The sequence below is a fragment of the Octopus bimaculoides genome, chromosome 7 (assembly GCF_046866305.1).
Source record: "Octopus bimaculoides isolate indiv1 chromosome 7, ASM4686630v1, whole genome shotgun sequence".
NCBI lineage: Eukaryota > Metazoa > Mollusca > Cephalopoda > Octopoda > Octopodidae > Octopus > Octopus bimaculoides.
In genome coordinates this window covers 3,599,166-3,614,799 of record NC_142934.1, presented here as the reverse complement: position 1 = coordinate 3,614,799, position 15,634 = coordinate 3,599,166, and the positions used below count along the sequence as shown (strand labels likewise).

At 37.9% G+C, this 15,634-nt stretch overlaps 1 protein-coding gene across 2 annotated transcripts; it reads left to right on the top strand.

Annotated features, from left to right (window-relative positions):
* LOC106871575 (NAD kinase 2, mitochondrial) lies at positions 1-15,136 on the top strand. Of its 2 annotated transcripts, XM_014918080.3 has the most exons (9): positions 4-369; positions 5,798-5,886; positions 6,661-6,831; positions 9,722-9,814; positions 10,585-10,815; positions 11,622-11,773; positions 12,811-12,948; positions 14,285-14,324; positions 14,688-15,136. In XM_014918080.3, the coding sequence occupies exons 1-9, from the start codon at positions 97-99 to the stop codon at positions 14,821-14,823; spliced, it is 1,323 nt and encodes a 440-aa protein (XP_014773566.2). In that variant the 5' UTR covers positions 4-96; the 3' UTR covers positions 14,824-15,136. The 2 variants fall into 2 exon arrangements, with proteins under 2 accessions (XP_089210738.1, XP_014773566.2); XM_089354612.1 differs by lacking the exon at positions 6,661-6,831 and having other exon boundaries at positions 1-369.
* Positions 15,137-15,634: the final 498 nt, after the last annotated feature.

The following is a 15,634-nucleotide window of genomic DNA, read 5'->3' as shown; positions in this document are numbered from 1 at the left end:
AGAATATGTAATAGATGTGTTATCGCTCACACAGTGGAGTTTTTTGTTAGCCCTCCACTGCCAGTTGTTGTTATTTAATTGTTTGGATTACATTAAATGACTTTGCTGATGTGGAATTGTAAAAGATTGTTATTGTTCAACTGCCTTCCTTCGTTGGTAAAACATTGTAAGAAATGTAGTCACTTTCAGAAGCAACTTCTATGTTCTTTTTCCTTGCGAACTTTCTTCAGTGGACCCCAACTAAACCAAACTAGTAATGCCAAACAAACCTTTAACCCGAAGAAAGCTGTTATTTTATCAAAGGTTACACGATATGAATACGAGAAACTGTTGTTTGGTGATGGCACTGAAGAGCAACTCATTCAAAATGTGAGCGTTTTATATTTAATTTATAATCATTATTTTATATCATTATGTTCTAAGTTCAAATACCGCCGAGGTCCACTTTGTCTTTCGTCCCTTCGTGGGGTCGATCAAATAAAGTACCAGTTAAATACTGAGGACATATCGTCGTTTAGCTCCCTTCCAATTATCGTAGTTAACCTTGTACCAAAATTTAAAACCATTATTTCATATCCTTGCATTCAACTTGGGATAAAGTCATTCTGGATTTATTTGTTTTTAATCTGCTTTAAAATATAAATCAATTAGAAAGGAATGTGGCCACCCAGAGACGGTGATATTATTATTTACACCCGTCTTTAAATGTCTAAGCACATGCAAATATATTAGATGGGATTTCCTTCACTTTTTGTTGTAAAATTGTTTTTTCTCCTTATCGTCAAAAGACGGTCGATAAGGTTATTCCATTAATAACCAAAATACGTAAAAGAGGTAAAAAGCAAAACACACTAATAGCACTCACATACAACGCATCTGTCCAGTATAGACACAAACATAATTGATCCATCCATCATGTTTTGTTCTACTTCTGTCTAGGGACTCGGATCTTTTTAATTACAATAGGGAGACAGGACGGAGGAAAAAGAAATATACAAAACAGCAATGCCCGTCTCACCACCGGTTGCACCTAATTGTTACCTATAAACCGTCTTTGAAGGACCCCCTTCTACTGCATGTTCCTCAACCTGGGCCCAACCCATCCAGATAGACAGACAAGCAGGAGGCTTCTTCTGGGAAATAAGTGTATTTGAAAAGTGAGTTCATTCATTCACTGCCATAATTTAGTTACAAGGACGATCTTTCATTAGCTTGTACTTTCACTTTGTCAAATGGTGACCGATATCAATTCCATTGTGGTCTTGGAAGAATATTCTTTTTACGCTGACTGACATTTCGTGGTGCAGTTAAGACTTATGATTGGCGAAAATCCAACTTATGTGGGTGACCTGTTACTTTTATTGTGTTGTTGTTTAAGATAAGACTGGTTTAGAATATTTTCTTCTTGTTTCTGCACCTTAACAACAAAATACTCTCAACAACCGGATACAATCACACTTTCTCATCTTAACACAAAAAAGAATTCTTAAGTGCATACACACAGAAAAGGGGGAGAAAAAAAGGGGGGGGGGAATCCATGACAAATAAGCTGGCCATAACATAGTGCTGGGAAGAAAAATCTGTTTTGGTCAAGAAATAAAATCATACCAGTTCAAAAGTTTGACGAAGTGAAAATGGTACGCTAAAGTCAAAGATTGCGTAATAAACTTCCTTATAAAGATTTCACCCGAAACCAATTAAGATTAACTAAATATATTCTATTGATCGCTGGCTTCTTTTATACCGATAAAATTAATGCAAACATAAACAAAATTAGTGGATTATAAACTATTTCAGTCGGTAAGAGAATAAAAGAAAATAATCTTTCTCAAAAACGATCGATTCGTGTCTGTTTTATATCTCGTATAACCTCCAGTGGCGTACCTGGGGTATGAGAGGTCCGACTGCATTTGGGTCTGCAGTATAGGCTTTGGGAACCGGAGGAGACACAAGGGCACCCCCGGGCGGCACACAGCCTAGCTACGTACCATACTAGAACTGACGGCGGACCTTCGGAAGCGTCACGTAGGAAACTGAAAGCGAATTTTTTTTTTCCTGCGAATCCTTCCATTCTTTCTGCTAATCTGACAAGTGTTAGCCACTTAATTTTGCATACTTTCGAGTTTCGTCTTTAATAACATCCATCATGATAATGTCTTTGAATTTCCATTGAAAAGAACAACTGGCAGTTGTCCCACTTAAATGAATACTTATTTAGGATTTGGGTTAGTTTTTCAACCTTCTATCTTTTATCACTTAACTTGCTTCAGTCTTCGGATTTCTGCAAAGTAGGGGCAACACCTTGAAGGGCTTTGGTCATATAAGTTGACCTCAGGACTTATTTTTTACGTCTGGTATTTATTCGATTGATCTCTAAATTACGTGGACGTAAAACAAACCAACACCGTTTGTTAAGAGTTGGGTTGGGGCCAAACACAAATACATACAAACATATTTATGTATATATAATGCCACATAAAAGGCTCTGGTGCTCGTGCCACACAAAAAGCACCCAGTACACTCTGTAAAGTGGTTGGCGTTAGGAAGAGCATCCAGCTGTAGAAACCAAGCCAAAACAGACAGTAGAACACTGTGTGGATCCTGGCCTTGCCAGCTCCTGTCAAACTGTCCAACCCATGCCAGTATGGAAATCAGAAGTTAAATGCTGTTGATGATGATGATATGATGGTCTTGCACAATTTCCATTTACCAAATTTACTTCCACGGCATTGGTTGGCTCATGGCTATAGTGGAAGACACTTGCTGTACAGTAGAACTAAATGCGAAAAACCATGGTTACAGAGTGTGTTTCTTAACCCTCTAGCAATGCCTGAGCTAAGAACTTTTTTCAAAAAAAGTTTCTTAAAACCCTTTCTCAGGATATATCCTGTGGAGTAAAATGTAAACATTTCAAGTTGTGTGGCATAGTGGTTAGGATGTTCAGTTAGTAGCCATAAGACTGTAGGTTCGATTCTTGTGCCTGGTAGTGTGCTATGCTCTTGAGTAAGACATTTCATGTTGTCCCAATCTGTAAATGAGTACCATCCAAGATCTGGCACAGCCTCCCCTCCTTCTCCCCTCAGGAAAGACTATTTACAAACTTTAGCACTTTCTTTTTGCTGTAGTTACTATTTCAGTTAGTGACAACTACTGGGTGTCCTTTACAAAACTGGAGCCGGTAGGTCTTGACTGTGGGGTTGTAAGGGCCAAAACAGAATTACCACTTTTCATATGAATGAGGCAAGTTCTCTGCCCCCAACCTTGCTGCGTCAGCTGCAAACCTGGGTATTGCTTCCTGTAATTCAGAGGAGCAGAAGATAAACAATTACAGGAGCATGACCAGCCCCTATCAGTTTGTGCCGGTCACTGTCATGTGACCTCAGGTGTTCTCTGACCCTGCATTGTGATTCCTCCACAAAATTGGGGTGAATGCTGCCTGTCTGAGAAATGAGCCCCAGGAGGTGGGGGTGGCTGTCGTTACAAGTGTCACTGGTCATTCTCCATGGCAATGCCTTTGCAATCATGTCCACAAGGTGTGGCTAAACATGCCATTTGCTCTGGGGTGTATAACCCATTACCCCCCCATCCCTGTCTTCTGCAGCTTAATTCCTCCCTGCCACTTTTTTCCTCTTTGTTTTCTTGGTGACGTAGTTATGGGATTTATTTTTCTCAATAATTTTCTCTTCTATACTGTTAATGTTTTTTCTTTCTTTCCTTCTGGTAAAAATATGTTGTTAATAAACAACAAAAAACAACAATAAGGATATAATTCAGTTGAGTTTATTGTAAAATGTAGGCAAACAAACAAAGTTTTCTTAGAAACATCAGAACCCTTCCATGTGGGCTCCATTAACTACATACAATCTGTTGAGTTGTCCTTATTTTCTTTTTTCTGAATTTTCCAAAATTGTAAAGGTAATTTACAGACATCCTGTATGAGGCTTATTCTACTCTATGTAACACACTTCTGATCTACTTTTGAAGAACTTTGATGGAAGGAAATTGGTTGCCTGACCTTTTATCTGGTCTGCCAAATGTGCTTCATGTGTCATTCGTCTCTAAACCAAGGTCTTCATGTCTTTTCATTCCTTTGTAGCTTGTTTTGACAATATTCTTGTTGACCTTTCTCTATCAGTTGAGAATGTCGCATCGTATTAATGGGTGCCAGGTGGTACTCAGATATTTAATAAATAATGTCAAACAATTTAAACACAATCTGCAGCATGGTGTTGCATTGTGTGCAGCTCCTGGTTGAAGAGATAAATCTATTTGTAGATATGTCCTCTGCCATGAGGCTGATAAATGCCTTCGGATAAAATATAAAACTCAAAAATTGTTTCTTATGCAACAACAAAGAATAAATCTCATTGCAACCTCCCTCAAATTTATAGGTACTGGCATGGCTGTGTGGTATGACGCTTGCTTTCCAACCTTGTGGTTCCAGGTTCAGCCCCACTACTTGCCAACCTCATGGCTTTAGGCTCAGTACCACTGCATGGCACATATACACACACACAGAGAGACAAAGAATAAAAGAGACTATGATAAATATATATATAGAGAGGGGCAAAGCATAAAAGACAGAGAGAGAGAGAGAGGGGCAAAGCATAAAAGACAGAGGGAGAGAGGGAGGTGCATAGACAGGTGTGCTCGTCTCCTGTGACCGATTTCTATTACATGTTGTATGAAGAGTGAGAGTAGGGAGCAGCATGCGTGAGAGATGCTCATATGCAGAGAGAGTGTGGCAAATATATATATATATATAGAGAGAGAGAGGTAGATGGATGTAAAACCCGCTCGTGGACATGATAGTCAATGGGGGGGGGGGCGTGAGCGTGCGGTGGGAAGGAGGAACCGTGTTTTTTCACTGTTCAGCTTAAAAAAGAAAGAAATTTAAGGAATAGATTTTTTTGACGGAAATATGCTGAACAAGTACTTTCAGTTTGGTAATGCCCTCTCCAAAGGAGAGTCTGTCTCTTATGCCATCAAATACCGTATCTCCATATCGCGATTTAGAAAGGGGAACACACCACACACGTACACACACACGTACACACACACGTACGCACGCTTGCACACACGCACACAGACTGTATATGTAGTAAGGGAGATAATTCCTGCAAACTACTTCAGAGTAGTCTCAAAATGCTGCTGTTTTCTGCCTCTGATCAAATAACCCATAGGTTCTCAAAGTGGGCGCTACCGCCTCCTCCCCCCCCCCACACGGTGGGCGTTGAGACGGGGCAGGGGGCGCTGGTGCCTTAGTGGGGTGGTTGGGGTTCGGTAGAGAAAAAGGAGGTGTTGGGAGGAAGGCAAGTGGATTGAGGGATGCTATGAATTTATTGTAATATTATTATATAATATTATATTAAATATCAAATGATTCATAGTATATATAAATTAGTAAAATATAAAATATTTATTTATACGTAAAAATAGGGGTGGGGGTGCTGTGAGATATTATGTGGCCATGGGTGAGAGGCGGTGGCCCAAAACGTTTGAGAACCTCTGATGTAACCCTATTATGAAAATTAATCCACTCGCAACCATATTGTCTGTCTTTATTATCATTTTTGTTTTTTAGGCATATAAAGTTCTATTCTGCATATGGTTGAGTGTGATTTCATAGAGATTTAGTATTCATTTCTAACAAGTCAAGACTCTCTTGTGGATTTGTGTGATCCAGTTTTCAATTGATACTCAATCAAAGAGCTAATTTTCTCATCTCTCTCTGCCTTTTCGCACAACAGAAAACAAATTTATATGGACATATTGTATTTTTTATTTTTCTATTTAGCTGAGAGGAAAGATGTCTGATTACTATGGCTTGCTTCAAAGACACAACATCCATCAACAGTGCGTCCAAAATATTACAAAATCACTTGAGTAAGTTGGTAAACATTTTCTTAGTATTTTTGATATTTTCAGAATTTTCCTGAAATTAAAAGTCTACAAATTTATGATGCTTAACAGTTTTGAATGAAGCAAATATTTTAATTGTATGTTTAAAAAACGAATAAAGTTTTTGTTTTAGACTCGCTGTTTATTAAAAACACTTGGTGTCTGCTGTTAAATATTGTTTTATTACAAGACAGAATAATATTAAATAAATTAAATAAATTGCAATAGGAAAAAGTACAAGTGTGTGCTTAAGAAGTTTGCTTTGGGTTCAATTCCACTGCATTGCACCTTGAGCAAGTATCTTCTACTATGTCCTGGACGAAAGCCTTGTGTGTGGTAGGTAAAAACTGAATTTATACACACATTTTGTGTGTATAAATATGTATCTTTATATGTGTGTAAGTGAGTTTGTGTGTTTGTGTGTCCTTGTTTTGGCATCACATGATTGTTGTAAACAAGTGTCACTGTTATACAAGCAGTGTCATTCATTTTGAATGTTCTGCAGGAACATGTCCTGGTCATAGGGAAATATTACTTGGCTTGGAAATAGGTAAGTGTTGGCAACAGGAAAAGCATCCAGCCATAGAAACATCTGCTTCAAATAAACTTTGGTCCATGTAAGAATGGAAAAGTGGACATTAAGTGATGATGATGATGATGCAAGAATTTCAGTAAATTCACAATCATCCAAACCATTGACTTTCTCAGAAAATTTCTTTACTTTGGTTTCAGATATGTATTTTCTTTTCTTCTTGTTAGGGATCTTGGAATTGAAACAAAGGTTGTGCAACGATTTGACTTTGACAGTAATTTAATCAACTGGGCTGATATAGTGATCTCTGCTGGTGGAGATGGTACTTTCCTTTCGGCTGCAAGCAAGATTACCAACCGAGACAAGGCGGTTATTGGAATAAACACTGACCCTTCCAGGTAAAGAGAATTCAGTGTTTCTAATTAGAAAGTTTTCCCCTTCGATTCTGTATCATAGGGGCAGGGCATGGCTATGTGGTAAGAAGCTTGCTTCCCAACCACATAGTTCTAGGTTCAGTCCCACTGCATGGCACCTTGGGCAAGTGTCTTCTACTATAGCCTTGGGCAAACCAAAGCCTTATGAGTGGATTTGGTATTGTAAAAAATGCATTTGGCCAAATTTGGACATATGACAGTTTAGCAGAATAGCAACGATATATACATACATACATAATGTTTTTGACAGCTTTGGCTATGGTAGAAGACACTGGCACATAGTGCCATAGAGTGACATCCACACATTAATGCCCCACTTTTTCTATTTCTTTTTATTACTTTTTTTTTTTTAAGTGTGTCTTTGAACTGCTTCCTTTGTCCTTTTCATGTTTATTTTCTTTCATTCAACTGGGAGTAAAACTTGTTTCTGTAGCTGATAGCCTTGCTTTTGCATAATATGTCTGGTTCCACTAAACATGGTAAACAGGATCTTAATGTAGAAGATATTGGTTTGCTGACATTTCTCCATATTTTCTGCTGCTAGTTCCACATGATTTCTTCAGATCTATTCAGCAGTATATTTCTAGCTCCTGTAGATGTTGCCCATATCTTGTCCAGTTTACAGACTTATATGAGAAAATGGCTACAACTGTCATACGTACCATAAGTTTGGCTGTCTCAGACCCTGATCTTCCTATACCAGTCATTCAGGGATCCAAAGGTTTGTCTGGAACATTTTGTTTTGATGTTGGATCTCCTCATCGCTATCCACATTCTTTGAAATGTCCTTTCCATCTGTCGTTGACAGCCGTTTGTTTCCTACATGAGTTTTGTACTGTCCTTAGATGTAAGGGCTGTTGGACTTGTTACACTAGGACCCTAGATAGATTTAAAGGCATGCAAGAAACCTTTTAGCTCATGCATGTCAGCCAGTTTCTGCATTTTAAGTGTTTTGATTTGTCACCAGTTGTTCTTCATTGCACAGATTGTACATGTTTGTCTCTGAACTTCTGCAGCAGCAGCCTTACATGTTGGTAAGATTTCTGTTTGCACTTGTTATTCTTTTTAACTTTTATCTTTTTCTTGTTTCCCTCCTTGGGCTGTGGCCATGCTGGGGCACAGCCTTGAAAGGTTAGTTTAACAAATTGATCCTAGTATTTACGACTTTTAATAAGTCTAATAATTATTCTATTGGTCTTTTTGCCGATCAGCTAGGTTACGGGGACATAAATAAACCAACACTGGGTGCCGAGTGGTGGTGGAGGATAAATACAAAGCACAAACACACACACACACGCGCAAGCTCACACACACACATGCGCGCGCGCACGCTCACACACACACACACATTCCAAAGAAAGAAACAGAAGTTTACCAAAAAGTACTTGGCACAGAACATTCAGAATTGGAATGAGAGAAAGAGACCATCACACGGGCAGATTTAGAGAATTTCATGAAAGCATACTATTTCTTCGTTTCAGCCATCGCAAAAATTGACAAACAGGGGGAGAAGCACTGCAAAACAAAGACACACCACGTGGCTGTACGACCCTCGTCCAATGCTGCCAGTCAGCAGACTGATGCCTGAGGGTTGCATCTAGTGGCTTATAGCAGCAGAAGCCTGAACTACAATGTGCTTGTCCCACTGAGAACATTTCTAGTTACTTTCGGGTATCCCCTTATATATATATATAATATATATGATGGGGAGTGGTTTTTCTCAGTTGCTTCTGTCTAACAAATCCACTCACAAGACACTTGTTAGCCTGGGGCTATAGTAGAAGACACCTGTCCAAGGTGCTGCAATGCGGGACAGAACCTAAAACCATTTGGTTGCAAATCAAGCTTCTTTACCACCCAGCCAAGTCTGGTTTGTAACTTTTTTGTGTTTGTTTGGTAAGTCTGTAAAGAAAAACTCTCTTCTTTGCCAACGAGCTGTTTGATTTGAGCGTTGTCCTTGTCAAACCAGTCTGATATGTTTTCTTTCTGTGGACCCTAACACCTCCTGACAAGCTTCTCTTTCACTGAAAACTCATCAAGGATCATTTGCCTCTCCCTTCCAAACGACCGGGTCAAGTAGTGTAAAGCTAATTATTTAAATAGGTAAACAAACTACGTTAATGGCACCCAACTTGCTTAAATAACGGGTATGAGTCAATGGGTAAATTTATTCATAATTTTTCGTTGCTCCAGACATGAATATGTAACCTCCTCCTCCTCCTCCTCTTCTCCCCAAGCAGCCGGCTTCAACTGTTCAAATAGGTGACAGCTTCATTTATAACACACACACAAATGGGCGCAGGTGTGGCTGTGTGGTCGAGAAGTTTGTTTCTCAACCGCATGGTTCTGGTTTCGGTCCCACTCTGTGGCCCCCTTTAAGTAAGTGTCTTCTACTACAACCCTAGGCTGTCCAAAGCATTGTGAGTGGACGTAACAGGCAGAGACTGAAAGTCATCTGTTGAAGTTGTTTCTTTAATTGAAGTTGTCAGACCTGAAGCAACCCTGGCACTGAGAGGTCATTGATGAGGGCGTGGATGGTGACGGGCCAGGTTTATACCTAGCTCAGTGGATGACTGACCAAACAATTGGTTATACAATCAATTAATTAATTGGTTAAATAGCTAACTAAATAACTAATGATAGTAAAGAAGTGAAATAAAACCAGGGTGTGTGTGTGTTTTATTAACTGGCTTAATGACCCTCCCAAGATGCAACAAAATTTTCTATAATAATTCTTTTTAGAAATAGATGAAATTGTTTAAATCTTGACAAAAAATTTAGAAATTCAATAAAACTCTTAGTTTTAAATTGAATTGTTATTCACTTTTAATTAAAGTTCTTAATATTTTTCCAGATCTGAAGGTTATCTTTGCTTACCCAAAATCAAAACCTACAATTTGAAATCTATGAAAGCCTCTTTTGCCAAACTTCTTGCTGGTGACTTTCGGTGAGCTTTTAAAATGCTACTCTCTTATTCTTACTATAAATTTTCAACCTTTTTGCTGTTTAATGTAACATTTGTGTTATTTTGTTTTTTTATGTCTTATAATGTAGCATTGTACTTGATAAGATTATGCTTAGCATATCTCTAAGATTAAAAGATTAGGTGGTATTATTTAAGAAATTAATTGATTTTAGATCCTGATGATGATGATATGTGAAGAAAATTATTGTATTGTAGAAAGTGAAAGTAAGCAGATAGAATGAACCTGTAGTTTATGTATGTCTATTTCTCTTGTTTGTTAATTTTGATATTTAATGATCTCCTTGCATTGTTATTGCTTTCTCTAATACACTGGTTTTCTTCATATTCCACAATACTTGAAGTAAATTAATAATTCATAGGCAGTGTTTATGTTTTTAACACTGTTGGCACTGTCAAATTGAATGGTACTACCTAGGTATCAAAACCATAATGATATCTGTTTGGCAGCTGATGATGGACGTATATGTTTGATGTACTTGTTGGCTGTAAAGCATTTGTATCTTATGTTCTCGTAGCTCCTATTTGTTCTTAATCAAAATTCTAGTTCTCACAAAAAGTAAACTTAGTTGAAGATTCTTGGTTTACGGTAGTTTTGCTGTAAATAGTTTACCATAATCTGATTTTGCATGATAGTTGTCCATTGGGATTCTAATTTTGGTAAGAGTAATACTTGTTTAGGGGTTCCTAAATTAGAATATTATATTTTATCTAGTTTTTCTTTGTCCTGTCAGATGGAAGTGGCGCCAAAGAATTCGAATCAGTATGTCCGGAAAATATATGTATGATGATCCTGTAGAACTTCACGATCAACAACTACACTTTCATGAACATCGTTTCACTGAGCACGTCAGGGAAAACGAAATGTTTAATAAAAATGAGTCTTTAACACCAAAGGACACAACTCGTATTTTACCCTTATTGGCTCTTAATGAAGTTTTCATGGGCGAATCTTTATCATCACGGTAAGAATTAAATCTTTATCCTTTACAGATTAACAATCCCAGATCTAAAATCGAAACTTCCAGACACCTTACTACTTCTGCACTTACAGAAGTATGATTAACCAATTCCACCACAATTGGATTGCCAAGAATAAGAAACACTTTGCATTGCAAACTCCAGTGGATTCAACATACACATCACCACTTCATTTCCGTCCACTGCAATCTCTTTGAGAACAGCAACAGCCCTACTGATACCCTCCCCTACTCCTAAATCTTGGACACACAGCTTCCAACTTTCAGCTGAGACAACAACAACAACATGACTAATGAATTACTGGTGGTTGTGTTTATTACACATCCATCTGGGTTTCTTTCAACTTCAGAACTGTATCTAATCTTGGTGATAGCTGCATTTTAATTTCAAGCCTAGGTTCATCATAGAAGCTTGCTTTCACAAAACAGTTAAAATTAGACATTTGCTGTGCAAACTACTTCTATTTCTACTCCTAAGAGACTTAGCGTTCGCCCCTTCTACCATGGCATGAATCTGGTATTGATCTCTTTATGTTGCCATAACTCTGTAACTTAGCAGTTTAGCAAAACTGACTGACAGAATAAGTACCAGATGTTAAAAAAATAGCCTAAGTACAGGGAGCGATTTGTTCGACCAAACCCTTTAAGGGGGCGCCCCAGCATGGCTGCAGTCCAATGACTTAAACAAGTAGAAGATAATTCTTAATTACGATAACACAAATCGCTTCCCTTTTTGTGCAAAAATGAAAATGAATTTTTTTTTCTTCCTTTTTTTTTTCTATATTTTAAAGAGTTTCATACTATGAACTTTCTATTGATGAAGCACCAAAAATCAAATTGAAAAGCTCAGGAATAACTGTCTGCACAGGAACTGGCTCCAGCTCTTGGCATTTCCATATTAATCATATTCCACAGCAATCAGTTCAAGAGATTCTTAAACTTGGTAAATATTTCTAATTCCATTGTTGATTATTGCGAAGTGTGCATGGCTTAGTGGTTAGGGTGTTTAACTCACAATCATAAGGTCATGAGTTCAATTCCCAGCAATGTGTTGTGTCCTTGAGCAAGACACTTTATTTTCATGTTGCTCCAATCCACCCAGCTGGCAAAAATGAGATGTACCTGTAATTAAAAGCGCCAACCATGTCATATTATGTGTCATGCTTAATATCCCTGACAACTACATTAAGGGTATGTGTGTCTGTGGAGTCCCCAGCCACTTGCATGTTAATTTCATGAGCAGGCTGTTCCGTTGATCGAATCACTGGAATTCTCATCGTAGTCAGTGGAGTGCCAGTCACCGTTGATCTTTGAATAACTGAAGTCCATATGTCGTAGAACTGAACACTTCCACGCCAAAACTGTCTCAAAACTTGTTTCCAATTTCTGTCATTCATCCTTTGACATGGTTGAACAACCAATCCCAACCAGTCGGGATTTGCTGTACAGGTTTCACTATTCATCCTTTCGATCGCTGAATACAAAGCATGGCTTGCGAGGCCTTCATTTGAGTGATTTTCCTGTGTCAGCATCTCACCCTTGTTTTCCAATCCATTTCCACACAGCTTTATTAGAAACATCAGAACACTTCCATGTGGGCTCCATCAGTTGTGTGCAACACATCTAGACAATACAATATAATAAATTGTGGAAGCTGCAAAGATAATTTATTCATATGGCAGAGTTGATTTATTCATGTAGCAGAATTGGTAATTCCTTCCACAGTTACTCAGAGCTTCTTGCCACATGCAATCCATGGCACTAAGGGGTTCTTATAGATTCATTTCATAAATAAATAAATAGATCCTCATCTTAACCATCATGGCCTTTATTTTTATATGACCATCCCCAAATACAACAATATCTATTTCAACACACGAATTCACATCAAGAATCTTGCAAAACAAATATATAAATGTAATATAATGTGTTCTGTTATATTGGAACTGATTTGGTGAATATTGTTGTCTGTTATTTCAGCTGGAAAAGTTGCCAAATGTGATCTGAATTGGAGTAGTGATACTGTCCGAAAGGTTACTGAAAGTTTCAACCAGTCTTTGTGGTTTGATCCTGAAATCCCTAAAATAGCATACACTATCAGGGATCCTGTCATGAATAGTAAGTTTAACCTTTTATATCATCATCATCATCATCCCAACCACGTGCTTTCGGGTTCAGTCTCACTGCATGGCACCTTGGGTAAGTGCCTTCTACTATAGCCCCAGGCCAATTAAAGTGGATTGGGTCAATGGGAACTGAAAGAAGCCCATCATGTGTGTGTGTGTGTGTATATATATATATATATATATATATATATGTAAGTGTGTGTGTATATATATGCACACACACTCACACACACCTAATGAATGCTTACAATTTTACAATTTTTTTTCACATTATGTACTTAATTATAAAAGCGATTCTCAAACAATGCTCTACCAGGAGATTTGAGTACACCATGGATTTAAAAAAGGAAAATTTCATCTAGGACTTTACAAAAATTTATTCTAATACTTCAGGGCCACTGCACACGTCACAGCAGTGCTAGAAACCAGAGAAACCAATCCCACCTAAGGCGTACTAAAACGGACAGCAGGTGGACATCCGGGAGTCATGACTCGGATGTGGCCTGACCCAAGCCCCCCCCCCCCCGAGTGTCAGGAGTTAAGGGCCAAAGCACTTGCCTAAAGGGGGTTTCTCCTCTAAGGACCACCTGCTGCTACACTCTCTCCGAGTTTCTTTCCACTTATTCACAATTTTGTTAGTTACGAGGAGGATTAATAAAACATGATAGCAATAATTTTCGAAATTATTTAAGAAAGTTTTTACTTTAAAAGATAATTTTTTTTTTGAAATTTAAAACAAAATTCACTGATAACCCTTGTTTGATCTCCAGAAACATTATCTTGTAATCACCCAAATATTTGATATCCTGAAGCAGTTTTGTAAACACCCAGATGTATAAATTCACTGCTTAAACATTATACTTTAATCACATTAATATTTATTATTATTTTGGTGAAAATGGTCTTGTTATACGGAACCAGGTTTAACAGTCCTGTAGATAATAATAATGGTATTTATATAAGGCTAACGCTTACCATTATTTTTATTATTTACAGGATTGTAAAACCCAGCGCCATATAACAAAACCATTCACACCGAAAGCACATAGAAAGCTTGTTTACAAAAACAACTACAAACTAATACAGTTCTTAAATTTGACAGAAAGAGGGAGGCTAGTTCGCTGGTGTAATGGTAACACATTTAGTCGCATTAGCAAAGGGATGTGGGTTCGAGTCCCATGTGGATAGGAAAGCCTAGTTTTTTTCTGTCGAGGGCTTATATGCCCCATTATTAGGCTATTTTCCTTAGTCATTGCATGGAGATCACTATAAGCTTTAGGCTTATATAAACACCATTATTATTATTAATTATTATGTTTATTTTCCAGGTGTTTTCCAAATTCCAAATCCTCGTGGATGTGTCCATAAGTGAGTATTTTTTAGGAATTTATAAAATATTTAAGCTTTGATTAAAATGATATTATTGGGTAAAACAGAAATTTAGATTTAAAAAATAAAGAAAATGGGAACAGGAGTGACATAGACACATGTATGGCTGTGTGGTAACACGTTTGGTTCTCAATCTCATAATAGCAGAAATAGATACTGGGGTTAATTCATTTGACCTAAAATTCTCCAAGATGGTGCCCCAGCATGATCACAGTTTAATGGCTGAAACAAGTAAAAAGTTAAAGATTTGTGAAGTTTTTTTCCCCTCTTCCTAATTATGCTTTCCAACATTAAACAGTAGCAAGTTTCAGAATTTCAAGAACAAAAAATTTCTCTTTTCAGAATCAAAGTCCATTCCCGTATGTGGGACGCGTGTCTTGTGATCGACGGAGGGTCGTCATTTACATTTAACGACGGAGCAGAAGCCACACTTGAAATACACGAAGAAGATGCTTTAAGGACTGTTTCTCTGGATTAAAGACTGACATGAACTTTATGCATTTCTTTTTGTTGGAAAGTTAAATTATTCTGATGTACAATGACAGATGAAATGAATAGATTTACAAATGAGTCTAAGACATTTACCTCCCATGGACGATAATACCCCAAAAACAATTACCCCTGAGGACAACTGATGCTTTAAAACTTCTTAATATATTGGAGAGGGGATAATTGTCCTAGGGGGTAGTTGTCGTTGAGGGGAATTGTCCCATGGCGGGTAATTGTCCTGATACGTTACAAACAGTATTTTGTTTCAATCTGCTAGGTAAACATATCAATCTGTGACTCAAGCAATTGTTGTGTCTGGTGTTCAAGTATAAGTTATGATTTATTTTCTTTAAAAAAAACAAACAAAAACCCTTTTGTAGAATATCTTCCAAATACATTTGTATCATTTAGCACTGAGTGACTACCGTAAGAAAACTTGCAGGTAACCTACCAACAACTTAGTACATGTGAGTACAAGCACAAAAACCGGTTCACAAGTCAACATCATTAGATTGTGGCTGACATAATGGAATAGGAGCTTTATCTGTATATTCAAAATGTTTTCCATGAACAAATTTAAAAGGTGTGTGTGTGTGTGTGTGTGTAGCCCATATCAGAGATCCCCTTCGGTCATGAATGACCATGGGATTGCACCTAGAAAGTTACCCTCTGAGGCACAAATCCAGGCAAGGTTGTTTATGGGAGACCAGCAGTCGCCCATGCATACCAGCCTCCCTTCTCCATGCCACCGATGTTGTCCAAGGGAAAGGCAAAGGGGCCGATACAGCTTGGCACCAGTG